The sequence below is a fragment of the Rutidosis leptorrhynchoides genome, chromosome 1 (genome assembly GCF_046630445.1).
Source record: "Rutidosis leptorrhynchoides isolate AG116_Rl617_1_P2 chromosome 1, CSIRO_AGI_Rlap_v1, whole genome shotgun sequence".
Lineage (NCBI taxonomy): Eukaryota > Viridiplantae > Streptophyta > Magnoliopsida > Asterales > Asteraceae > Rutidosis > Rutidosis leptorrhynchoides.
Genome location: NC_092333.1, coordinates 176,028,014 through 176,053,330, shown reverse-complemented (window position 1 = coordinate 176,053,330; position 25,317 = coordinate 176,028,014). Strand labels below are relative to the sequence as shown.

Below are 25,317 nucleotides of genomic sequence, written 5' to 3'. Positions count from 1 at the left end.
GATACTTTGAAAAGAAATTGCAAGGTTATTTTCAGTAATAACAATGCTAAAGGATCTTTCACATTTTTGAAGTCAAAGTATAGCTTTGAAAGATGTAGAGATCTAAGAATGATGTCACCCGTTAAATCTTGACTTGGATTCTGATCCGTCAATATCAGAATATGTAATTGAATTTGTATGGAAACGATTGTATATCGCTGTGAGCATAGTTAATAATTTTTGAATCAAAGTTGAAGAATGTACAGTATAACATATTAATTGTGAACTTATATATTTCCCGGGAATTACCTACCCGTTAAAGATTTCACAAGTAATATTTTGTACAAAAGAATTTTTATTACCGTCTTTATGAAAATATATGTATGTATATTTTCTTCAGATGTAATACAGATTTGATGAGTTAATATTATATTAAGCTCATTTGATTTTTGACTTGAATTAGAAATGAATAATCTCTAAAACATTAAAGATTTAATAATCTTTACGGAGTATTTCACTAATGTAATCAATACTCAGTTTTATTGATATTTTCTCAGTGAATCATGTTGGTGCTCATGGAACTCTTGCTAACTTCGCAAGGTACGAATGATGTTTTATAGAAAGTTTCGAATACATCGAAGATGAAAGTATAAAATCAACCATATAATTGAATAATATACTTAGTTTATTATGAAATGGAATTCATTGAGTTGAAAACAGAGATTGTAGTTAACGATGGTTAAGTCATTAACGAAGGATGTACATCATAGCATACTAGTAATATGAACTAACCAAGTAGTACCTACCAGTTAAGATTCACACGTAATAGCTTAGCACGAAAAGATTTATTTTGATTTCAAAATTCATATATATTAAATATACATAAAAGTTCTTCAGGGAAAATGAGTTAATACTTCATCGGTTATTGTTGCTGGTATTTCTTGGTAACTACGATGCGTATGACGTTGATGTTCAAGGTACATATTGTGATGTTGAGGCTTGCGGTGCGGATGTTGTTGGTGGTGGTAATGGTACTGTTGGTGTTGTTGTCGGTGGTACTGTTGATGCCGGTGATTCTGCTGGTGCTTGTAACCCTTGCACCATATTCTCCAAAGCCACTACCCGAGCGCGAAGCTCGTTGACTTCTTCTACTACACCAGGATGATTGGCGGTTCGGACTAGCGGATGAATAAGATCCAGAATTTGAGAGAGTATATGGTCATGACGAGATATTCTAGAGATGAGAGAGAAAATGGTATTACGAACAGGTTCGCCGGTAAGTGCTTCAGGTTCTTCACCAAGAGGGCAATGTGGTGGATGGAAGGGATCACCTTCTTCTTGTCTCCAATAATTAAGCAGGCTACGAACCCATCCCCAATTCATCCAGAATAGATGATAGCTAATTGGTTGATCCATTCTGGTTACACTGTCTTCAGAATTCAGGTGAATATCCATATCGGAATAGCTGTCAGAGTTTAAGGAATTTGAACTAGATACGGGATCCATCTTGTATAATTAGGGAGATGATTTTTGATATGAATTAGATTATAGAATTTAGTTTGGTATTCTTCAATACATAATTTACATATGTATATATAATACCAAATTCCATAAATCACGGAGAAATTTTCGGAAGATGTCAGGAAAAGTTTACAGTAACAGATACGCTAAGATATGAATTTTGTCTATACACTATTCATGCAATCAATGCAGTAAAACGTGTCTAGACTAGGAATGATAAGTAGGTAATTTTTGACAAAAAATGATAAGCAAAACTTTTGACATGCAGACACGGTCGAAGTCCAGACTTACTAATGCATCCTAACAACTATCAGTTAGACACACTCATGCAAGACCTGGTTCGCTAGGACCAACACTCTGATACCAACTGAAAGTTGGGGAAGCATCCCACTCAGTGCCTTCCCAGCTAACCGCTTGGTGACCACTGAGCGTACCTCAGACACTGATTTTACGGCCATGCCTCTCGGCAAAGCCAACCATATTCGGACCGCGAGGAGTAAGAGCCAATGCTTCATCACAGGTAACACTGTGAGAACCCCCTCTACGATTAAGCCGACGACACAGCTTAAACCAGCTCTGATACCAACTGTGACGATCGCTCCAAATCCATATGGACAATACGCCATTCATCGATTTCATTGCGAGGTATTTGACCTCTATATGATACGTTTTGTAAACATTGCATTCTTTTGAAAAGGCATACCAAAAATGTATATTTAAATCAAAGGTTTTCGACATCTGATGATTTCTACACATAGATAATCACCGTAATAATAGTTTACAATAGTACTTTCGTTGACAATGCAGTCAAAATAAGATACATGGTGATGATTTGGTGAATGCAACGTTTCCTTGAAAAAAATATGCCATGTAATACTCCATGCACATAGCTTGTCTAACATTTAAGCAAACAGCGGAAGACTTCTTGGGAACCTGAGAATAAACATGCTAACAAGTGTCAACACAAAGGTTGGTGATTTCATAGTTTGTATGTTTCACATAATCTGTATATAAAGATGGATCACAAGATTTCAGTTGTTTCATCCAGAAACGTTTATCAAAATATTCTACAAAATTGAGCACCCTGGTAACTAAACTTAACGTATATATAATTTGTACCCTTTGTATAATCATCTTAATAATACACGCAAACCAACGTGTACGCTTCTCAAATAGCATACGTCCGTTAAAAGGCTAGTGCTCTAGCTCGGACGGGGATATCAAGCCCTATGGATCCATATACTACTACTCGCGCCCACCAGTTCTTATAACCGGCAGTTACTAGTTACCAAAGCTAAGGGATTTTCGGTTCAAACTCAGTGTAGAATTTAGTATGTACTTGTATCCATTGTGTTTAAAATAAATTGCATGTATTCTCAGTCCAAAAATATATATTGCAAAAGCAATTAAAAAGGGATCAATGAAACTCACCTTAGCAGCACATAAAGTTGTTCATCGTAATGTGACCGAAACTCGGTATATCAAATAATCGTAGATCTCAACCTAGAGAACATATGTTGGTCAATAAATGTCTATCAAGCTAGGTCAGGTCATAGTGTATCACAATCCTAATGCTCGAAATTAACATACAAAAGTTATTCAAAGTTGTTTCAAAAAGTCAATTTTGACAATAGTTCAACAAACGAGACGTACCTTATATAAGGATTCATTTACTCGGTTGGAAATATTCAAAAATCCATTTTATCAATCTCATAAACAAGTTGTTTAAGTATTAATTGCAGATTCAAAAAGCAATTCCAATTAATGTCAATTATAATTCAGTTGACCATATCTTTTGATTCGTTCCTCGAAACTATTCGATATCTAAATGAAAAGTTATTGATTTTTCGCCAGCTTTCTGAAAACATGTATATCATATACCTTTTACCCGTAATATATGTATTTAATTCGTGATTTATTATAAACTGTTTAACGACGAAATTTAGCATACAAGCATGTATAAATATATACACTCGAGCACTAGTATGTATACACTATTAATTTATAAAATATAAAATATAAATGCTTACGTATTAATATTGATATTCAATATTGTAGAAAAGTACGTAGACGTAACGGAGATGATAAACACTAAGTTTGATTCACAATTATACCCTCGAACATTACCCATAACCTCCTTGGCAATAACCCATAATATCCTTAGCTTTAATTCACTCGAAAATCATTTTTGAAATCGTTTGAACATGACCTCGTCATAGTATTTTATGTATAATACTAATAAAAATAATATTAATACTACTGATAATAATAAGATTAATATTAATAGTAATCTTTAATAATAATAATAATAATAATTATAATAATTATAATAATAATATTAATAATAATTAAATAATAATAATATAAATAATATAAATATTACGGAGTATATATCTATATCTGTGTAAGTGTGTGTGATTGTTCGAGCAAAACAATTGAATTTATAGTACCTTTTCTGAAAAAGCACCCCATGCGATCGCATGGTATTTGTGCTTCAAGGCCATGCGATCGCATGGCCCTCTGATCCAGCTCACAAACTTTTAACTTTTTGTTTTTCGACATAATTTTATATAATATATATAATATATTTAATTTATATAATTAATTATATATTATATTAAATTCACATGCATAGTTGACTTGTAATTTTTGTTCCGATAAGTCGTACGTCATCATTGACTTATGTCCCGGTTCCGGTTTTTCAAATGTCCTTTCGTACGCTGAGAAAACTTGTATTTTACATTTCGTATCACGTACCTTTGTCAAAATATAGCCTTAAATTATCCCTAAACTATACCACTCAAAGTATATCTTAAACTTTCGAGTATTTTGATCATTTACTTCTATAAATCATCGTCTCGCTATTTGTTAATATATATATAATAACAATTTGTTTTTATGACCAAGTTAATATTATATTTTATCGTATTGTTAAATATATATTTTCGATATTAATAAACACGTTTTAAAATACATATCGCAAGTTATTCATATACCTAATTCCATCAGTTGATATTCCTTATTATTGTATGTGTCCAAATTACGTTATTTAAACAAACACTTTACCATTTATTCCGAATACCGTTAAGAATGAATGATTTCCCAAATCAACGTGGACCTTACAACAGAGACCCGTAATAATATCATAATCCTTAAGGGACTCAATAATTATCTTTTAATTCAATCGTTTGGCATAATCTTTTAACTCTGTATCTAAATATATCAATCAGATAATCAAACCAATAAGTTTAATGCACAGTATCATATACTCAACACTTTGTTACGTTTTCAAGTTATGGTATATATATGTATCTATTTACCTATAATTGTTCGCGAATCGTTGAGAACAATCGAAAGGTAATTGGATAGTTCAAAAATTTTGAGATTCAACTTTACAAACTTTGCTTATCGTGTCAAAAACATTAAATCATTTAAAGATAAAGTTTAAATTTGGTCAGAAATTTCCGGGTCATCACAGGTTTCATGTCCCTTTTCCTCGTTGGCGAATGTTTTTAGGCGCTCTGAAATTGGTTAATAGGTATATCCTCCATGTAGATTTTCCAAATCCGGATGTATCCGGTATTGGCTAATAGATATACCCTCCATGTAAGTTTTTTGCCCCACTCCCGGAGTAGTCATTTTGGAGGGGAGAAATTGGGATGGTTCGGGTTGCTTTGTTGTTGAATTGCCAACACTGTGCTTCGTTCCATCTCATCAAATCTTCTCAAGTAAAATCTCCTCTTTAATGATAATGAACGGACCGAGGCGTTTTCCTACTATAATGGTGAGCTTATATCTTTCGTTTTTTAGCTGTTAGATCTTGTTTTATCGTTTTTCTAATTGTAATTTTCTCGTTTTGATAGAACATGGAGCTTGTAAATGTCTTATTGTTATTCAATATATAATAAAGTTTCTTTGCTGTAAAAAAAAAAAAAAAAAACTAATAATCAGTATCAATTTTACATTTTTCAAACTCAAACATGTATTACTTCACTTTGAATAATCATAGGCCCATGAAGCGTGAAATCGCTTCACTCTGCAAGCCCAATTAACGACTTAAAGCCCAACAATCTAACAGGACAGACCTATTCGTATTCGGGTCAAAATATCTGAATCTAGCAAATCAAATAGGTTTTCATCCCCAAATTTGGCGCGGTGGATGACCTATTATTATATCTTGTTTTTTAATTTCAATTCAATTTCAATTCCGTTGATAAATAAATAGTATATACTCGAAAATCAGATAAAATTATACAAAATATTTCAGAAAATGGAAGACGATCCTTTTGATTTCGAGTCGGATAGTTTACTAGCAACGTCACCAGTTGTCGCTCCTAAACGAAGGTGACGTCATTGAAACCCTAATTTCCTTTTATGATTAAATTTCGAATTGTTTAGTTATGTCATGCTTTTTGTTTCATATTATATTTTCGTAACTGTTGCTTTTGTAACCTTAATTTAAATTGTTAGGGCACTGTTGTTCTATATTTCCTTAGGTTAAAGGTTGAGGTTAAAACTTATGATATAGTATTAATTTCGCTGAGAATTAATATATTATAGACTATTGGATAAATATTTCTGAAATTAGGTCGAATATTGGTCTTAACAGAACCAGATTTTAACTATTTTGAATGTGATTATCTAATCTTGGCTATTGCAGTTTGGTCAATAAGTGCAAAGCATAATCTCAAAAAATCTATTACAGTCCTCATAGTATTAAATTAACTGCTTTGGTCGATAAGTGCAATGCATTATCCCGACTTGATTTTTCGATGACACGACACATCTGTGGCGTCTAGGCGTCATGTCACATAGTTTTTTTTTCTTGATGACAAGGTGTGTGTGTGTGTTATTCAGGCGGCATCACATGCTAGGTGTCAGTTTGGTACACATGTGGCATCATAGTGGCTTCCACATACTCTGTAGTATTTTTTCTAATGTGAATAACGGTCACTAGTTGAGTAGTTTATAAAAGCACACTCCAACGAAAACTATAACATCAATGATCATGTGTATTGTGTATTGAAGATAAGTATGCACATCATATTGACTTTTTATGGAAATAGATGTGGTTTTCATATGGGATTATTCCTTTCAGCTAAGCAGAATATGTGACTTGTTCTCTTTGGGAATGGTATAGAATTAACAAATACTTCTGCTTAAAATGTAATGCAGTTTCATGTAACTTTGCAGGAAAAAGGTGATTGGTTTGGATGATTTACTACTGGATCATTTCAAGGAGAAAAATAGAATAATCAAGCGGGAATCAGAATTGGGCAAAACAAAAAAAAGTTATACTTCCGATGATGAAGAGGATGGCAGAGTTGCTAAACTGTCTAAATATGTGGATGACTGTCACGAGAAGGTTTACATGATAACTATTTTATTTTAATTTTTTTTTTTTTTTTATTTTGGACATTAGTTGTATTTTCATGCCCTATAATGATCTGTCATCTATAGATGACTCAACTAAGTGACGAGGATGATGTATCCAGTTGGGGTCTTCAAGTTTTTGGGAACCAGGTTTACCTTTTTTTAACCAACCAATTGTCGATAAAGCTCTTGACTTTAACTAAACATTATAACACATTTTGTTTCCTTTGAAACTTACAGAAAGCCTTTCCATCATTTGAATTTGGCGATCTTTCAAGCTGCTCACTCTTTAATTCTTTTGTGTGCAATGAAGTTAATTCATTGGTTGAGCTTAGTACAGAATCAGGTCAGTGTCTGTTCTAAAAGAAGGTTTTCTTTATATTCACTTTATTGAATTCTGATTTTGTTATGTAGGAGAAACGTTCTTTGAAGGTTTGTTGACCAACGGGTGGCTATTGAAATTGGTCTGCAAATGCGGCAAAGTAGATAAGTTCATAGCAAAATGGACATTTCACTTGAGTATGTCGACTATATCATATCATTTGCTAAAGTATTATTTGATATTATGTTTTTTTATGACAGTATTTGTTGTTTACAGTGCTATACTCATCGAAGGAACTGTTAAGAAGTGCTGCGGTTGAATTTTGGTGTGGCATATTATTGCTGAAAAATGAGGTGTGATGTCGTTGTGTTATTTATGGATTAAGTTATCGTGTCCTGTTTATTTACTTAATTGAGTTTATTGGCATGTCTTAATTAGGGAGACTCATTGTCGTTAAAGATTGATTGGCTACCGAGCTATTTGGAACTCGTAGGTGCTCTTGAAACTTATGGGTTCTTATTGCATGTTCCTATGAAAAACTATTCTGATGCTGAGATGTTTTGTGATGGTAATGTGACTGTTATGCTTCCATTAGCTGCATGATTATCCTCCACTTATTAACTGTATTTGGGTTACTTACCTAAATCGTTGACACCTTTTATCAGATTCTAAATGCTCGGGACCGCCTCAAAATATTAGAGCGTGGATCAAGTTTGCGACTGCTTGTAGCCAAACAGGGTTAGTTCAAATGGCATATACTAGATGTGGCAATTTTAAAAAATCCATTTTTCTTTTAATAAACAGGCATGATGTCAGCCGGATTGGGTAATGTTGTTGTTGCATGATGTCAGCCGGAACATATTGACCTATGAATGGGTTGATTTGGGCTATGTTTTTTTTTTTTTTTTTTTTTTTTTTTTTTGTAACAGGTTGAAGGGGTAGAAACTCGAAAATCTTCTAAAGTGTACTTTTAACACAATTTTTAACATTCAATTTAGCTTTTTAGATTGTTATTGAATATATTTTCCCCATGCTCTAACTATTGGAAAATCATCAATGAATGGACAAATTGGTGTCTGAGTCAACCTGGCCGGCTGGCTTGTTACAATCCATACCAAAACGATCCATTTCAACTTGAGCCCGTTTTTGCCCATGCACCTCTACCAAAACATAAAATAACATCCCATTTCAATTTCCTGCAATCTGCACAATTTGATAAGTTTGTTTATTTTATAGGAATATGCATGTTATTTTCTCCACATCTGAAGCCGAAGAGCTGGTGATTATCACAATCTCTCTGTTACTGGATCGACAACTACTGGGCTTGTCTCTAGATTTGAATGCATGTATTCAATCATTACTTAGTTTCTTCACAGATGAGGAATGGAGTTCAAGCTGTGCAAAAATAGCAAAATCTGTTGCCTTAAGGTCCTCACTACCTTTTTTTACTTTTTTACACACAATTAATCTTAACTAATATTGCTTTAAAACTGTTGCTTGTAACTGCTAATCAAATCCCCAATTCTTCATTACTTTCTGAAATCAGAATTCCTATGGACATCAATAGCTTGAGAGCTGTTGAGTGTATCCCTGCCGTTTGTGGGCCCACCAAATCTCTCAGAAGTGCAGTCGCTTTCCAAATTCTTCTTCGTTATTTTGACAAGGTACGTCCAGTATTGCAGAACTCGGAATTACTTGGTCAAACTCAGTCAAACTTGGTCAAACTCAGTCAAAAATCGGTCAAACCCGGCTAACACTCGCGAGTACTCGGGAAATCGGTCAAAACTCGAAAAATCAGTCAAAATTGGTCAAAGTCGGCTAAAATTGGTCAAAGTCAAACTTAGTCAACATCCGAGTACTCCCTAAAAAGTGCCGACCGAGTACTCCCTGAGTAGCGATTTTTGCAACTTTGGGTACGTTTTTTTATTTTAACTCTGTATCAATGTGACAATGTATGATTATGTAATTATTCAATAAGCTTGTTTATGATATTTGGTAAAAAAAAAAAAAAACTCTTTTTTTTGAAGGTAGAGGATGAAGAAGAGGTGATAAGGGAGCTTACATTGATCAATTTAAAAGACAAAAGCTGTGATCTTTTCAAAGTGTACGTTTACCTGGTGTTGACCGAAAACTGGTTTTTATATAACACCGCATTAAAAGACAGGCCTCTGCTAAACGAAATGTGGGCCCTGTACCTACGCAACTGCTCTTGCCAAATCAACATTACAGACCCTAGGTCTTACGCTTCAAAGGTGCGTACATAACTTTCTTAGAGGTGGTATAACGGGTTGTGGTAACACCATAGGTCCGTAACAGGTCAATATGGGTAAAAAAGTAAATTTTGTTTTGGTATGGGTTGAACATTGAAACCTTTGGGTTGACTTGAAATTCTTTTTGGTCCAATTTTCTTACAAAAGTTTGAGTTAAATACAGAACAATATGAGTTTGATGCATTGAATTTGCACTTTGGGTGACTTTTCGATGTGTTTTTCGGTTTTACCTATATGAACTTTAACTGGAACATTTATTTGAAACGACTCAATCCAGTAAAAAAGTTTTTTTCCCCCTAGAATGAAATACCTAAAATTCTGATTTGTTGTACTAAATGCAGGTCCGCAGCAAAGCTTCTTATCTACTTCAAGGCAACAGTGACAAATTACTTTAGGTTTAATCATCACATGCACAAAATCTTTGTGTTAATCTGTTGAAGTGTGTTTAGTTTGTGATCTTGAACTCGCTTAGTTTGTGTATGTTTTTGTCGTGCATTTAGCAAATGGTTTGACCTTTGTTGTTGATTTATTCTCGTTGATGGTGTCCTGTTTATTTTGTAGATTGCAAAAAGCCAACAATGAGATCTTTTTAATCGGAGAGAATTATATAAAGAAAATTACATTAAACGAACTGGAAGCAAACATATGCATCAAAATGTATTTGTTACAAAGCAAGAGGCTTGTCTTTTGTTTAATTATCAAAACTTTAGTTCTTTTATGACTAACTTGTGCCTCTTATTTATGCAGCAATTTCCTCCTTTGAAACTAGTTGAGAACAAAAAGTTAACAGAGGAATACAATTTGACCGTTTTGTAGTTTTTATATTTTGAAAAACAAGAAAATTAGATAAATATGTGAACTTTTCATCAAAAGACGAAAAGTTCAAGTGATACATGAAATGAAACTGAAGGAAACAAACAACGCCCAATTTTAACGAGTAGAGGCGTGCAGTTTGAAATCACTAACAAGCGAAACACAAAGCTAAACAAATATGAATTGAACTAGTTAATGAGTTGCACTAGAGGCTGCACTTATGACCCCTCTGATTATGCCGTAAGTCGATTTGGTTTGCGGTTAATCTATAACATGTCAAATTAAGAGAAATGATATGTTCACACAATTTTTACACAAAGTTAACTGCACAATGATGTGGTGGACCAATAAATTGCAAAATGATAATGACGAGAGAGATAAAAAATGAATTTGATTGGTTATTGGTATATGCCATGTCACCGCGTGAAAGTTATCGTGTGATTGTAGCATAACTCAAAAATATCAGCGAACCATGTCAAATGAGTAAACCAAATTGTATGTCATGTCATTGTGTAAACCAAATTGTGTTTTTATGTTTAGCAGTTAGTTTGCAGCCTTAACTTAGATTATTATACATACGGAGTATCAACTAATAACCAGGATAAACGGAACTCGATGCTAGGTGCTAGTCTGCACTGATGTATTAACTAACAAACATTGTGCATGTAGAGGTTGTGTGAGATGACAGTCAGCTAAATTCAGATCACAAGAACATGAACCAAAAAAAGAGAACTTGTTTGAGATTGAAAACTTCAAGATGCATTAAGATGGTCCAGCAACAAGAACGATACGAACAAAAACATATCAAAAGAATGTCATTAGATCAACCATCACATAAAGCTACCGAAAAGATCCAGTCTTACAAGGAAACTCCACTCGACATCAAAATGAGAAGACCAGAGTAGTTCTAGTTTGTGTAATAAATTAACAACTTATATTTATATATTATATATATAATATATAATATATTTATATTATATATATTAAAATTAATAAATGGAAATTGAAAATTTATTTTTTTGGATATAAACAAATTGAATCATCGTCATGAGGTTTAACTTTATTCATGGATTCAAGGAGTATTTTCCAGGTTTGCTGTAACATTTTTCCAATTGCTCAACCTTGTTAATTTTGAAACCCCTGATCCTCACTTCCTCAGGCAAAGTGGTGTCGTCTTTGTCCACACTTTCGATCGTCCATCCGTTATTTTGCACCAAACCTCCCACTTTCACCTGAATAACCAAAGAATGGGTCAAAATAGCCACCTCTACTGGAATTATTAACTGATTATTAGAGAAACTTTTTACAAAGGATGAATGTAAAAGATATAACATACCTCTGCATCATCTACTGAATCGATAACGAGGGTTCCATCCAGTGAGAAATCTTCGATATGAACATCACGACCGTTAATAACTAACGTAGATTTCTGAGAAATATAGTTGTTGTTTCCGCTCACTTTTCTTTTAACATCAGCATATGTAGCAGCCCACTTTGGTTTCCACACAACACGGGACCAAACCTCCACCTCTTGACCGTTAAATACCTCTGAAACTGGATCGTCTATTTTAACACCCGCCTGGACACAAACAAAAAAAATACTTAAACCGGTTAGAATATATGATACTGACGCATTCGATTTAAAGTTGTACTAACCTTTCTTAGAATCATGCTGTTACATCGATATATTGCCGTTTCTCCAGAAGTGGCACTGTGATATGGGTTTCCCTTGGGTACCTATAATTCATAAAACGGTTAGCAAATATATTACAAATTGATCCTAGCAGAAACAGTTGGAATTTGGGACTCAGTAGAGGTGGCTATTTCGACCCATTTATACATGTACCTTTGCAGCATCATCAGGATTGTTCTTAACAGGTGCATATGCAAGCCATGGATCAGTCACCTAATAAGTGAGAAGGTGGTTAACAACAAATGTGTGTATCCGATTAAAAAAACTGAAAAATTAAAGCGTAGTTCACACTTAACAACAACAACAAATGAAACTGTACTTACTGTAAATCCAACCCGGGCTGATGGGGGCAATGTTTTAGGATAATCTTGCATCATACATTCTAATCGAGTAGAGGACTTGAATGCAGTTTTTGTTGAATCCTTGTATCTTTCATCCAAAACAAGTGAGTAAAAAACTAGACTATCAACATCTCATGCTATTAAATTGATATAAATAAGATAAATGGAATGAATAACTTTTTTGAAGAATTTTTTTTACTTGGGGTTAACGAATTCCTTTATAGCACCACCTGTCTTTGATAACTCATCAATATATGGACCGAGCTCTAGAATTAACTGAAAATGGAATTTAATCATTAAAAATCAACACCGTAAAAGGAAAATAACACAATACAAGAACAATGTTGTAGTTTGTAATGAAATAAAAAGGAAATTAAAAATTTGTAAGTGGCAAAAAAAATTTTATACTTGGTTTATGTTTCCAGGGTACGGGGAATAGCCAGTTTCACAGTTAACATCACCATCAGGATGACCTGTCGCTCTAAGAAGAGGATCGAGTTGATTATATTCCACATTAATCACCATTTCTCTACCTGCAAGTAACATTTTTATGGAGTTAAAAACTATATATTAAAATATAATGAGATCATTTAGTGCCTTAGTGGTTAACAAAATGTACCATCAGCATGAGTAAGCCTTGTAATGCCTCCAATGGCTTCTTTGGCTTTGCGAGGAACGGCAAGAGAATTAACATGATAATTTTTAGTTGCACTAACCCCTAAAGCTGCTGGAATTACCTGAAAATTAAAAAATCATAAAATAAAAATTTAGATATTTAGATATATATCAAAATCTCTCTAGGATTTAAAAATCTTTAAATTATAATATTGATGACGAACCTTAAAAAGAAGTCCATTCGTATCTTGAAAAAACGTGACCCATCTGAAACCAGCATCTTTCCTGAAAATGAATGTTCCAGTAACGTCATAACCAAGATATACATAAATAAATAACAAAAAAATAAATAACATTATAAATTAAAAAATAAACATGAAAGGGTGAAAGTACAATATTTAAAAATAAAAATACTAATAAAAACCATGACCGAGAATAGGCACAACATACCATTCTTTAAGAAGGCCACTTGAATAAAGAAGCGAATGAACATCACCATGGCCATGCGGTTTTGTCTGATACAAGACATTATAATTGAGAATATAAGCAATTCATGAGTAAGATTAAAAGAAAATTTAAAACTACAAAACTATATACGTTAGTACTTTAGAATGCTAACCTGTATTCTGTACATATTATTTGGGTCTAAAGCAAGCCTAGCATCATTATCAGCCAAGCAAGCAACTTTTTCCTGTTTTAATAGTTTTACTTGTGTCGGTTTCATTCCAAAATAAGCATTTGATTCCAGGAGTTGTAACGTGCGCGCATGTGTGTCGTCTGAAGTCATTATCACAAGAGGTACATCTCTACGACATTCACCTGCAATTCAAAAACTACCGGTGAAAATTGACTTCATTGACCATGTAGCAAATTTTCCAGTTTTTTATATCTTCATTTTGACTTACAACTGCATAATATAAAATAAAATAAAAACCTAAAAGCATCGACTTTCTATTGGTTTCTACAATATACATTGTTGTGGCGGTTTGGTGACTAGCCCGTACTATTTCGCCCAAAAACATCTAATTAGTTGGTCAACACTAAAAGACGGGTCAAAGTCGGTCAACGTTGGCCAAAATGCGACTTTTGTTTGGCCTTGTTCTAGTGTAAACGAAAAAATCCAAACCGATTAAAAAATTAACTGAGAAAAACACTGACTTGCGTAGTATCCCTTGAAGATAAATTAATAAATACACTATAATTATAGAAACATTATAAAAATCCAATATATCATTTGAAGTAACACCATATCATCTTATTTGTAAATCATTTATTTTTGAAATATTTATAGTTTATGTATTTTTTATTTAAAAGTCAACGTTGGTCAACATCCATCTCGACTCGACTTTTCAAGGTCCTGACCGACTCGTCTCTGTCTCCGTCTCGAGTGTTTTTCAACCTTAATTTCATAAGAAAGTAAAAAACCTTGAGTCTGTTTACAGCTAGCTTCAGCTAAGCATAAGATGGACTCGATGTAATGTTGTAAGAAACACGTTCCTGTAGTCATTTCCAATGGAAGTGCTACCTGCAAAAATGGTGAAATTTATCATCAAGTATTATTAAAAAAATTAACAAATAATCACATAATCAAATATCAAAAGATTAAAGATACATGTATTAACAATGTGCCAAACCTTTATTCCATTGTATCCAAGACGTTCCCCTAGCCCTCCTGCAACAAGAACAAACACAGCCTTTTGAACTTGCTCGACACCAGTTTCCTCGTATTTGATAAAATTATCGTCACCAAATGTCAAATTTTCACCTGATGGGACCTGCATAAGTGAAGCTTAAAAACTTCAAACTGGAGATATATACAAGTATATGTGAAAGATCGAGAAAAACAAAGATAGTGTTGCAACTTACAGAAGGTTTGAATCCATCAAACGGATTCTTTCCGGCCTTTGAATCTGCTAAAAGTTCTCTTGCAGTCTTGATATATGATGTCAACCCACCAGGATAGCTTGAATTTAAAAGTGCAACCTAAAAGAACTATGCACATGTTAAAAATGTTCAAATGTTTTTATTAATTTTTCGTGGAAATACGCTAACTTTCAGTTAGTGGCCTATAACTTTCCGCTATCTCCATATGAGCGCAAATGAGCAACGATCCACACGATAATGTGAAATATTTAGCCTTTAAATTAATGATGCAAGCTACTAGTTATTATAAGTATCCTCGTTGATGCATTCTCATTCTGTATTCACGTTTTAAATAAATTTAAGGCAAATTGCACAAAAAATTCTCAACTATTAATTTAAGATATTGGAGAATAAAAAGCCCTATCATTCAAGGTAGATTTCGAGAAGGCCTTTGATTGCTTGAATTGGAACTTTCTTCGGAAGTAATGGAAATGATGGGGTTCGGTCCAAAATGGAGGAAATGGATCTCATCGTGTCTCGAATCCGCGACCATCTCCATATTCAACGGCTCGCCTACTAATGAATTTAAACTCCAACGAGGGGTGAGACAAGGCGACTCGTTGTCACCCTTTCTTTTTATCCAAGCGGCAGAGGGCTTAAATTTATTAACGAAAGCGGCGGTTAGACATAATATGTTCAAAGGGATTGAAGTGGGAAATGACAAAATCCCTATTTCCCATCTCCAATACGCGGACGATAAGATTTTTTTTCGGTCATGGAGTTTGGAAAATATCAACAACCTCATGCTTCTTCTTAAATTTTTCGAGGAAACGTCCGGTCTCAAAGTGAATTACAACAAAAGTAATTTATTTGGAATAGGGGTCGAGAAATGTGAGATTGAGCAGACGGCTGGTATATTCGGATGTAAAGTTGGTTCGCTCCCATTCACATATCTTGGACTTCCAATCAGGGCGAATATGAACAAATCACAAAGTTGGAAACCGGTTGTGGATAAGTTTGAAAAAAGACTCGCGGATTGGAAGGCGTGTACGATGTCTTTTGGTGGACACTTGACTCTCGTTAAATCAGTGTTAAATAGTTTGTCGTTGTATTACTTCTCGCTCTTCCGTGCTCCACCTTGTATCCTTGAAAAACTTGAGTGTGTAAGGCGTTCCTTCTTTTGAGGCGGGGCGGGAAACGATAAAAAAATGTCGTGGGTTAAATGGGATGATACCCTTCTCCCCTATGAGGAGGGTGGACTAAATTTGGGCTCATTGAAAAGTAAAAATTTTAGCTTTGAACGGCAAGTGGTGGTGGAGGTTTAAAACCGAACCCACCTCCTTGTGGGTCAAAGTTATCTCAAGTATTTATGGGTCTTAGGGTGGGATGGGGTTGGGTGACAACTCACTTGCGGCTTCTTGTTATAGTGCGCGGTTAAACATTGTTAAAACAGGTCGAAGCATTGATGATATGGGACTAAACTTCACAGACTCGTTTGCGATAGAAATAGGCAACGGAGGAACAACTTTATTCTGGAGCGAACCGTGGCTTCCATGTGGGATACTTAGCAATAAATTCAACCGTTTGGCCCGTTTGGAATCAAACCCGCAGGCAACAGTTAAAGATCGAGTAGGGTGGAATGGATCGTTTTGTACAGGTACGTGGGAATGGTTGCGAGCACCAACCGGCAGAACAGCAGCGAGCTCGCTGTCTTAATCAATTTGGTCAAGTTGGTGGTCGATATCCCAGACAAATGGTGCTGGTGGCTAAATTCAAATGGTCCTTTTACTACAAAAATACTTGCACATGAGATTGATTCGAAGCTACTACATCCGTCCCCCAATTGTAATGAAACTTTGAGGAATAACTCGGTACCCAAAAAGATTGAGGTATTCATGTGGCATGCTAGAAGGAAACGACTACCGGTGTTATTGGAATTAGATAAAAGGGGGCATCGATCTCCACTCCGTTCGTTGTCCAATTTGTGATGACGATCTCGAGTCGGTGGATCACTCCTTAATCCTTTGTAAAGTATCGTACGAAGTATGGAATAAAGTGTATAGTTGGTGGGGATTCGGGAATGCTTCGAATTTAAGCATTGGCGAGGCCTTTCGTGGTAACTCAAATGTAAGAATGACGGAAATAGGAACGAAGATTTGGCAAGCGGTTGAATGGACTTGTGGGTATCTCATATGGAAAAATCGGAACGCAAAAGTCGATGGAACCCTCCGGTGGCACTTAACGAAATTCAAGTTACGAGTTTTGAATGGATCGCGAAGAGATACAAAACAAAAAACATCGATTGGCATACTTGGTTGCATAATCCGAGAAGTTTTGTAACGTGAACTAGAACATAAAATCTATGTGCGTACAATGTATAGTTACTAGCTTAGCAACTTAGCATTGTAGTTTTGAGAATGGGGTGACAAAGAGTGCCCCATATGTACTGCTACTCGAGTTTTTACTATATGAATATATTGCTTTTCCAAAAAAAAAAAAAAAAAAAAAAAAAAAAAAAAAAAAAAAAAAAAATTGGACATCTAGCTCACCTCAGGAACTAAAACCTTCATGTGAGCATTTATTAATAAGTAATTAACTATATGAGACTGCTTTAGCATTATACCCGAATTTGAAACCGGACACTCCACTTGAATTCCAAACTTTCATATTCTATAATCCAAATTGTGAAGGTATTTTAGATCACAATTCGAAAAACCATGGTTGGCCAGATACTTTATTTTAATAAATACGTCTGTAAAAGGTTTTGTACTTTTAACAGATCCCTAAAGAATTTAAAATCGCTCAGAAATTAAAAATCAAATTAACAGAATTCACTTACAGTTACACATTTACCTAATGCAGGTTCAAATAAAATTCAGTATTAACATGTCAATCTAGTTAATATCACATCAATTATTTATATGATCTCACAGTACGAATTAAAAACAACGCACTTAAAATTAAAAATAAAAATAAAAAAATCAAGAGTTCACCTGATCTAAAAACGCTATTTTCTCATTATCCTCAACACCAGGATCACGCCAATTTTCAAACAAGTGATCTTGTCCCATCTCCAACAACATTTTCGCTAGCTCAATCTGTATATTAAATTAATTATGTACATTTATAGTTCAAATTAAAACAGATTTATTGTATAAAATAAAATAGAAAGACAAAAAATTATCCACGCATACCTGATCTGGAGATAAAATTGAAAGATTTTTCTGGAGATTTGGAGAAGATGATGTGGCCAGTTCATTGATTTGAACATTTGCGAGTTTATCAATTACTGATGGCGTCATCAAATCGATAGATCTCAATGTTCGTTACAGTAAAATTTGACAGGGGGGACAACTAAGAAGAAGATGATGAAGTGAACGGGGTTGGAATCCTGAATTTATATGCTGGAACATTCTTACTATTTACAGAGAACTAATTTTAAATTTCAGAATAGTTGTTAATTATTGGTTGTACCTTATGTAATTAAGTGTTGTACGTTGTTCTGGATTTGGTTAGTTTTGGTTGAGAAGCATATTCCTATTGATACGCTAATTAGACGGTCGGGTCATTAAAATTAAAATGTGGCATGCCTAGAAGGTGGTTGTTACATGTTAGAATATTTCTAAAGGTTGTTTGTGGGTTTAAAATGTGAAGTAATAATGATATGGGTTGATTTATGTGTGAAAAATATTGTAGTAATGTGATGAAATTGAAAGTTGAGTAAAAAGTTGGATAAAAATAGAAAGGAAAAAGAAAAACTGACGAATGAAATTAAACAACGTTAGTGAGTTTAGCCGTTGAAAAGAAACTAACACCTCGCTCAAAACCCAATCCCACCCCTTGTTACTTGGTTTTAAGCCGTGACTTTTGTGCCACATAGATTTTCACGTCGTGGGTATTTGATCGTTACGTATGGTCTTACAAGTTGGCAGGGCCGGTCCGAACGTATTTGATGCCCTCGGCGAGATTATAATGAAATGCCCACTTAAGTTAATACACAACATAATAACTGTAAGTGCTATAGATGGTAAAAGGAGCCGTACCCGATGGTTAAACCTGAAACCCGACACTTTGGGTCGGGTGTGGGTTCGAGTATTCGGGTCACGGGCCGGGTATGGGTATAGTTTTAATTTTTTTTTTGAGGGTTCGGGTATGGGGATGGTTAGATACAAACTCGCATACCTGGCCCGTATACTCGTATACCCATCCCAAAGGGGATTTTAATTTCATTAATAACAATTTTAATAAATTTAATAATAATAATAATATAAGTTACAATAATGTGTCATTGTACAATTGTTCGATATTTATATGTAGCCATTTACTTTTTAGTACTCATCATAATAGCATTATTGAAACAAAAATTGAAATAGATGAATGGTGTATTTGATACTCACAAGAAAATCTTGGTAACCCGAGGGTTAGTAAGTAAAGCAAGATCCCGTTAACCCGTGGGAAAACCCGATAACCCGTCGGTTATTAAGTAAATGGGGATCCAAAGGATATGAGTTCGGATTTGAGACAAGGTTTTTTAACCGGGGTTTGAGTCCGGAATTACCTAGACTAGGTCCAAACCCGACCCGATGTCATCCTTAATTGTAACTTTCACTCAAGAATTTTTGTTTATATTTATTTGCTTACAATCTTTTAGTTAGTTTCCTTACTTTAAAATTAAAATTTTATAAGGTTAAACTAACGATTTCAACAAAGCTAAAAAATTTATTTTTGTGAAATATAATACAAGTTGTGAATAAGATTTTACCGAATAATAATTTAATTGCTTCATATTTCTTCCTTCGGATTGAAGGTAAACATATATACGGGTAGGAATTAATAATTTTAAACACTCAGGGGGTTGAAATTGTACTTTCTAATATGGTGTAAGGATAAAAAAAAAAATGTTTGTCTTCTTCTTTATCAAGAAAAAGATCTGGATCATATTCTACATTGTTCTCCATTTTTGCGAATAAACCGGAGTTATTTTTCCCTTTATAATTGCTACAAAATGATTATAGATTATATAAAACATAGTATTTTCGCTAAAAAAACACCACATGATTTGTTAAACTGGGCACGATTGGCAGATATATTATATATCAATTTTGACTACCTCACACTTGATGCCCCCTGCATGAGTGATGCCAGGTGCCGCCGCCCACTCCGCCCGGCACTAGGCCCGGCCCTGCAAGTTGGAAGGCATGAGAACGAATAAGGTGTTTTTATTAGTTCCATTTCATTTGATAAAGATTTTGATGAATCTGTCCTTAAGGTAATAAGTTGCAAGACAAGATAATAGATAAATGTGTTGTTGGGTTTAATTCATTTGAAAAAGGACGTTGATGATTTAGTTGTTAAAAGAAATAGTTTGGAAGGAAACATAAAAGATAAGGGTGTTGGTATTAATCACAATTTACGTAATAAAGAAGTTGATGATGATTTGGAATTGCCTAATATTTTATTAGATCGAGTTGATTTGGTGGTTATCGAAAATGATCATGTTGAATGTGCGTGCCCGGAGTTGTTTTACCCATCTGTTTCTCGGTCAAATGTGCATCATGTTGCTCCCTCGCATCACATTAAAGCGACTTTAGACAAGAAAAAAAATGGCCAATGGTAGAAGATACATTTGCTCGTGGTTGCTTATCGGTTCAAGATAAGGATGGTGAGAAGTCAAATGGGGTTCTTCGGATATTGGGCTAGGTTTTTTGGAATCTGTTGGTTGAATGTTGGTTAATGGACTAACCGACAAAGTTAAGTATGATTCTTAACTAAAGAATATGTTTTGATGATGACACATACATATGCATAAGTGATGATCGACATCTTAACATAAAACACGCAAGGTCACTAATCCATACTTGATCTTGCAAATGACCAAGTCAAACAAAACTTAAAAATAAAGATCAGCAAAGTACATGGTCAAAGTACGGTCGACCGCATACCCAGCCGTAGAAGCCCAGACTGAATTGCAACGTAGTTTTGTGAAAACAAGTTGCACGGTCGCCACCACGGTCAACCGCAGTGCGACCGCAGATTTCTCTGTCACCATTTTTGATCAAATTTAGTTTGACTAGTTCCCGACATCTATACTTAATGAAACCTTTCTTAACACGCTTATAATAGATGCCCTCTCCATACTCAATTGAGTTTTGGTCATAAAAACACTAATCTTGGTTAATTACGCTTAATTACATCTTAATGACAAACTAATCATGTGTAAAGACCCGTCCTAATCCATAAGAACGAATACAATAACATATGATTACATTGCGAGGTACTTGACCTCTATATGATACATTTTATAAACATTGCATTCGTTTTTAAAAGACAAACTTTCATTTCATCGAAAGTTGACGACATGCATATCATTTCATAATATATCCAACTATAATTGACTTAATAATAATCTTGATGAACTCAACGACTCGAATGCAACGTCCTTTGAAATATGTCATGACTGACTCCAAGTAATATCTCTAAAATGAGCAAATGCACAGCGGAAGATTTCTTTCATACCTGAGAATAAACATGCTTAAAAGTGTCAACCAAAAGATTGGTGAGTTCATTAGTTTATCATAATCGATCATTTTCATCATTTTAATAGACCACAAGATTTTCATTTTCATTTCTCATAAATATACGTCCCATGCATAGAGACAAAAATCATGCATATGGATTGAACACCTGGTAACCGACATTAACAAGATGCATATAAGAATATCCCCATCATTCCGGGACATCCTTCGAACATGATATAAAAACTCGAAGTACTAAAGCATCCGCTACAACGGATGGGGTTTGTTGGGCCCAATAGATCTATCTTTAGGATTCGCGTCAATTAGGGGTGCACTAATTCTCAAAATTAGTGATGTTCCCTAATTCTTAGATTACCAGGCTAAAAGGGGCATATTCGGCTTCGATCCATTCAACCATATAATGTAATTTCAATTACTTGTGTCTATTTCGTAAAACAGTTATAAAAACAGCGCATGTATTCTCAGTCCCAAAAATATATATTGCAAAAGCATTTAAAAAGGGAGTAATGAAACTCACGATTCTGTATTTTGTAGTAAAAATACATATGACGACAATTGAACAAGTGTAGGGTTGGCCTTGGATTCACGAACCTATATCATTCATATGTATATTAATACATATCATCGTAATCGAATAAATTTTATATATTATATCCTAAATTATATATCTTATATATTTAATTTGTATATATTTATTATAGTTAATGATTATATAGTTTTATATATACATATGATTAATATTATATCAAAAATCAACAATTTGTTATATGTAAATATTTATATAAATAATCTTAATATATATAATTAGATGTATTGAGGTAGTTTGTACATAATATACTCTTATATAGAAAATATTTATTTGTTATAATAATATTGTTAATAATAATAATAATATTGATACTAATAATAATCTAAATGATAATTCTAATAATAATATAGATTTTGATAAAAATGATAATAATAATAATAATAATGTAAAAAAATAATAATTTTAATGCTAAAAGTAATAATGATGATAATATTAATAGTAATGTTAATAATAATAATAACAATAATATTCGTAATACTTAGTAATAATAATACTAATAATAATAATAATAATAATAATAATAATAATAATAATAATAATAATAATAATAATAATAAAATAATAATGATACATATTTTTATTAATTCATAAAATGATAAATTAATAATAATAATAATAATAATAATAATAATAATAATAATAATAATAATAATAATAATAATAATAATAATAATAATAATAATAATAATGATACGATAATAATAATAGTAATGGTAATAGTAATACTACCTCAAAGAAGTAGCCCTTAAAAAAAATTAAACGCCTCTACCAGGGCTTGAACCCGTGACCTCTCGAAACCCAACAACGCACTTAACCATCTCTCTATCTCAGTTTTTCTGAATTAATCACATAACCCAAATAAATAAAATCTGTTTCCTGTTCTCCCCTTATTCTTTAAATGAACTGGGCTTGTTCCGGCCCAAGATAAACTCGGCCCAACTACATCAATAAACACGGCACAACTAATCAAACAAGAGTCCAGTACAAAATCTGGTTAACAGGTTAGATTGTGCTCTTTCAGTTGTAGGCTCCAAAAGTAGATCGAGGATAGCAGAAGCAAACACGTCAGGAGAAAGATCATGGTTCATGTGTTCTTCGATTCATCAATCAAACAATCGATCAATGTTTAGTAGGCCATCGATTCATCATCATCATCATCGTTCAATGTCATCATCAGTCTCTATCATCATCGTTAATCGTCACCATCATCAATCGATTAAGAAATCCATCCATCAATTGATCGAGTAAGTAATCAGTTCAATAAAGTTCTCTTAATTTCTTTAATTCCTCTATATTTTCTGTGTTCTTATTTGATTTGAACAAAATCATTAATTAATGATGTTCTTGGTGGGTTTGATGATGATAATCGAGAGAAAAATGATGAGAATTAGTGGTGTTCGAATGGTGAGTCAAAATAGATCCAGAGCAGTAATAATTATTGAACCCAAGTAGTAGTAGGTGTTTGATTGTTATATCAAAACAGAACGATAATACTAATAATATAATTGAATCGGTTTGATCAGGTAACGTTTGTTTTGTGGTAATAGAATGGTGTTAATGGTTCTCAGATAACAACAAATCACATAGCAGCTATAGGTGCATCAAGTTTGTGTTGATAGTGATTTTCTTGGAACTGCATCTGGGTTTCGGTTTTGTGATCTCGGGTCTGCAGTAATAGGTACAAGTTCGAGAAGAAGAAAGAAAAAATTTATAACAATAGTGTTTGGTTTGATTGTACTCTATCAATCAAGAATCAAATAATAGTTCTAACAGTGATCATGAATAAGCAGCAATAACCTAATGTATAATTGGTCTGATCGAAACAGGTACCAGCAGCAGGAGCAGCAACGAATAGCAAAGACTTTGCAGCAGGTTTGCAAGGGTTTTCAGAGTAGAGAACATACGTACAACAGCATGGGTTTAAGGGTGATCGATGGTGGTGGTTGATGGCTGTCAATAGTAGCAGACCATAGTGGTGTTGTTCAATGAGATCAAGGTGATGATTGTTTTGGTGATGGAAGTGAGGGTTTTTGCAGGTGGAAAACGAAACCGAATAAATGGGTTAAGATTGTTTGTGTTGGTGGTTCAATGGTGTTTGTAGTGATAAACTAAACCGTATAGCAGCAGCTTGTGATGATTTTGGTTTGGTTGTGTTCTCGACATAAAAGTAGTAGTTTTTCGAGCATCATTAAAATGATTAAGGTGATGTTGGTTTCAAATTTTGGGATGAAGTTTATACTGCCAATCAGTAGCAGAAGCAAGATCACGAGGGGTTGTTGTGGTGGTAGAGGATGGTGATTTAATGGTGGTTGTGGTGGTAGTTTGGAGATGGTGTCGATCATAAACAAGACTGAACTAGATAGTAATGTCAACGAGATGGTTTGTGTGTGTATATGCTATAGGCATATGATATTATATATCATAAAATTATAACACTAACAATGATTAATAATATTAATATTTTATCATAAAGCAAACAATTAAAACTGTATATAATAGTAAAGCCGCCCTCTAATTGTTTTCTTATACCGATGGTTCTAGTAGGGACTGTTAAATCGGGCTCCATTGATAATTAGTGGCGAATAAAAGTATTCGGAAAAATCTCAAATTTTTATAGTGACTATCTTTATTTATTTTAGTCATTATGGTATAAGATTCAATCATAAATTATTAAATAAAAATTACATTAATTATTCACTCTCATCCCCCAAGTAAAATATAAAAAGTTTTAAAATTTGACAACAACTTTTAAATATATTATTAATAAGCCTAAAATTTATAAAACTCATTTTCGTATCGCCGTTTATTTTAAAATCATATAAGTTTGAATTAAACTTCTCTAATATCAATCGGAACATCAAACGAGTATTACAATCTTTTAATATTTATTTTTAATATACTTTTATGTATATATAGATATGTTTTAAATAATAATTATTAATATATCATATTTCTTAACAACAATATTTAATATTTCAAATTATACTTCCAATTATTATTTATATATATACACACATATCTATTTACAAATAGTTGTTCGTGAATCGTTGAGAACAGTCGAAGGGTAATTGAATATATGAACACGGTTCAAAATTTTTGAGACTTCAACATTACAGACTTTGCTTATCGTGTCGGAAAAATATAAAGATTCAGTTTAAATTTGGTCGAAAATTTTCGGGTCATCACACCATGATTAGGCATAACACATAAGTGTTAATCAACAACTTGTGATCTTAAAACTTATCTAGATATTCTTAAGATGGTCATCAAGTACCAACATGAAGTGTTCCTCCTCTTCTGGTTCCTCTTCGGGAATTTGTGAATCTTCCCAAAGTATATTCGACTCTTCATTACTATTAGGTGAGTCGATGGGATTTGTACTAGTGGTAGACATCTATCACA

At 33.5% G+C, this 25,317-nt stretch overlaps 2 protein-coding genes across 2 annotated transcripts; one reads left to right on the top strand and one right to left on the bottom strand.

The window, feature by feature from the left end:
- The first annotated feature begins 5,717 nt into the window (after window positions 1–5,717).
- On the top strand, window positions 5,718–10,054 carry LOC139867161 (uncharacterized). The gene is made up of 12 exons (XM_071855495.1): window positions 5,718–5,844; window positions 6,694–6,865; window positions 6,961–7,023; window positions 7,114–7,219; window positions 7,288–7,392; window positions 7,472–7,548; window positions 7,634–7,763; window positions 7,861–7,933; window positions 8,432–8,623; window positions 8,742–8,859; window positions 9,223–9,447; window positions 9,807–10,054. Exons 1-12 carry the CDS (start codon window positions 5,771–5,773, stop codon window positions 9,858–9,860), a joined length of 1,389 nt encoding a protein of 462 aa, XP_071711596.1. The 5' UTR covers window positions 5,718–5,770; the 3' UTR covers window positions 9,861–10,054.
- A 1,043-nt stretch (window positions 10,055–11,097) lies between these two features.
- Window positions 11,098–18,125, bottom strand: LOC139867151 (UDP-sugar pyrophosphorylase-like). The gene is made up of 16 exons (XM_071855484.1): window positions 17,985–18,125; window positions 17,784–17,888; window positions 14,794–14,910; window positions 14,562–14,702; window positions 14,353–14,452; window positions 13,547–13,746; window positions 13,378–13,442; window positions 13,152–13,212; window positions 12,932–13,049; window positions 12,721–12,845; window positions 12,512–12,588; window positions 12,295–12,400; window positions 12,125–12,184; window positions 11,935–12,015; window positions 11,615–11,857; window positions 11,098–11,510 (listed from the first exon to the last, which is right to left on the bottom strand). Exons 1-16 carry the CDS (start codon window positions 18,090–18,092, stop codon window positions 11,343–11,345), a joined length of 1,875 nt encoding a protein of 624 aa, XP_071711585.1. The 5' UTR covers window positions 18,093–18,125; the 3' UTR covers window positions 11,098–11,342.
- Between the last annotated feature and the right edge of the window lie 7,192 nt (window positions 18,126–25,317).

What these genes read in the sequence shown, in the direction of transcription:
- LOC139867161 (XM_071855495.1), top strand. Translation starts at nt 5,771, where the DNA reads ATGGAAGACGATCCTTTTGATTTCGAGTCGGATAGTTTACTAGCAACG. An exon ending in TTCAAGTTTTTGGGAACCAG is followed by an intron (nt 7,024 to 7,113) that starts GTTTACCTTTTT and finishes TGAAACTTACAG; the next exon opens with AAAGCCTTTCCATCATTTGA. An exon ending in TATTATTGCTGAAAAATGAG is followed by an intron (nt 7,549 to 7,633) that starts GTGTGATGTCGT and finishes TGTCTTAATTAG; the next exon opens with GGAGACTCATTGTCGTTAAA.
- LOC139867151 (XM_071855484.1), bottom strand. Translation starts at nt 18,092, where the DNA reads ATGACGCCATCAGTAATTGATAAACTCGCAAATGTTCAAATCAATGAA. An exon ending in AAATAGCGTTTTTAGATCAG is followed by an intron (nt 14,911 to 17,783) that starts GTGAACTCTTGA and finishes TAGTTCTTTTAG; the next exon opens with GTTGCACTTTTAAATTCAAG. An exon ending in ATTCAGTAGATGATGCAGAG is followed by an intron (nt 11,511 to 11,614) that starts GTATGTTATATC and finishes TTGGTTATTCAG; the next exon opens with GTGAAAGTGGGAGGTTTGGT.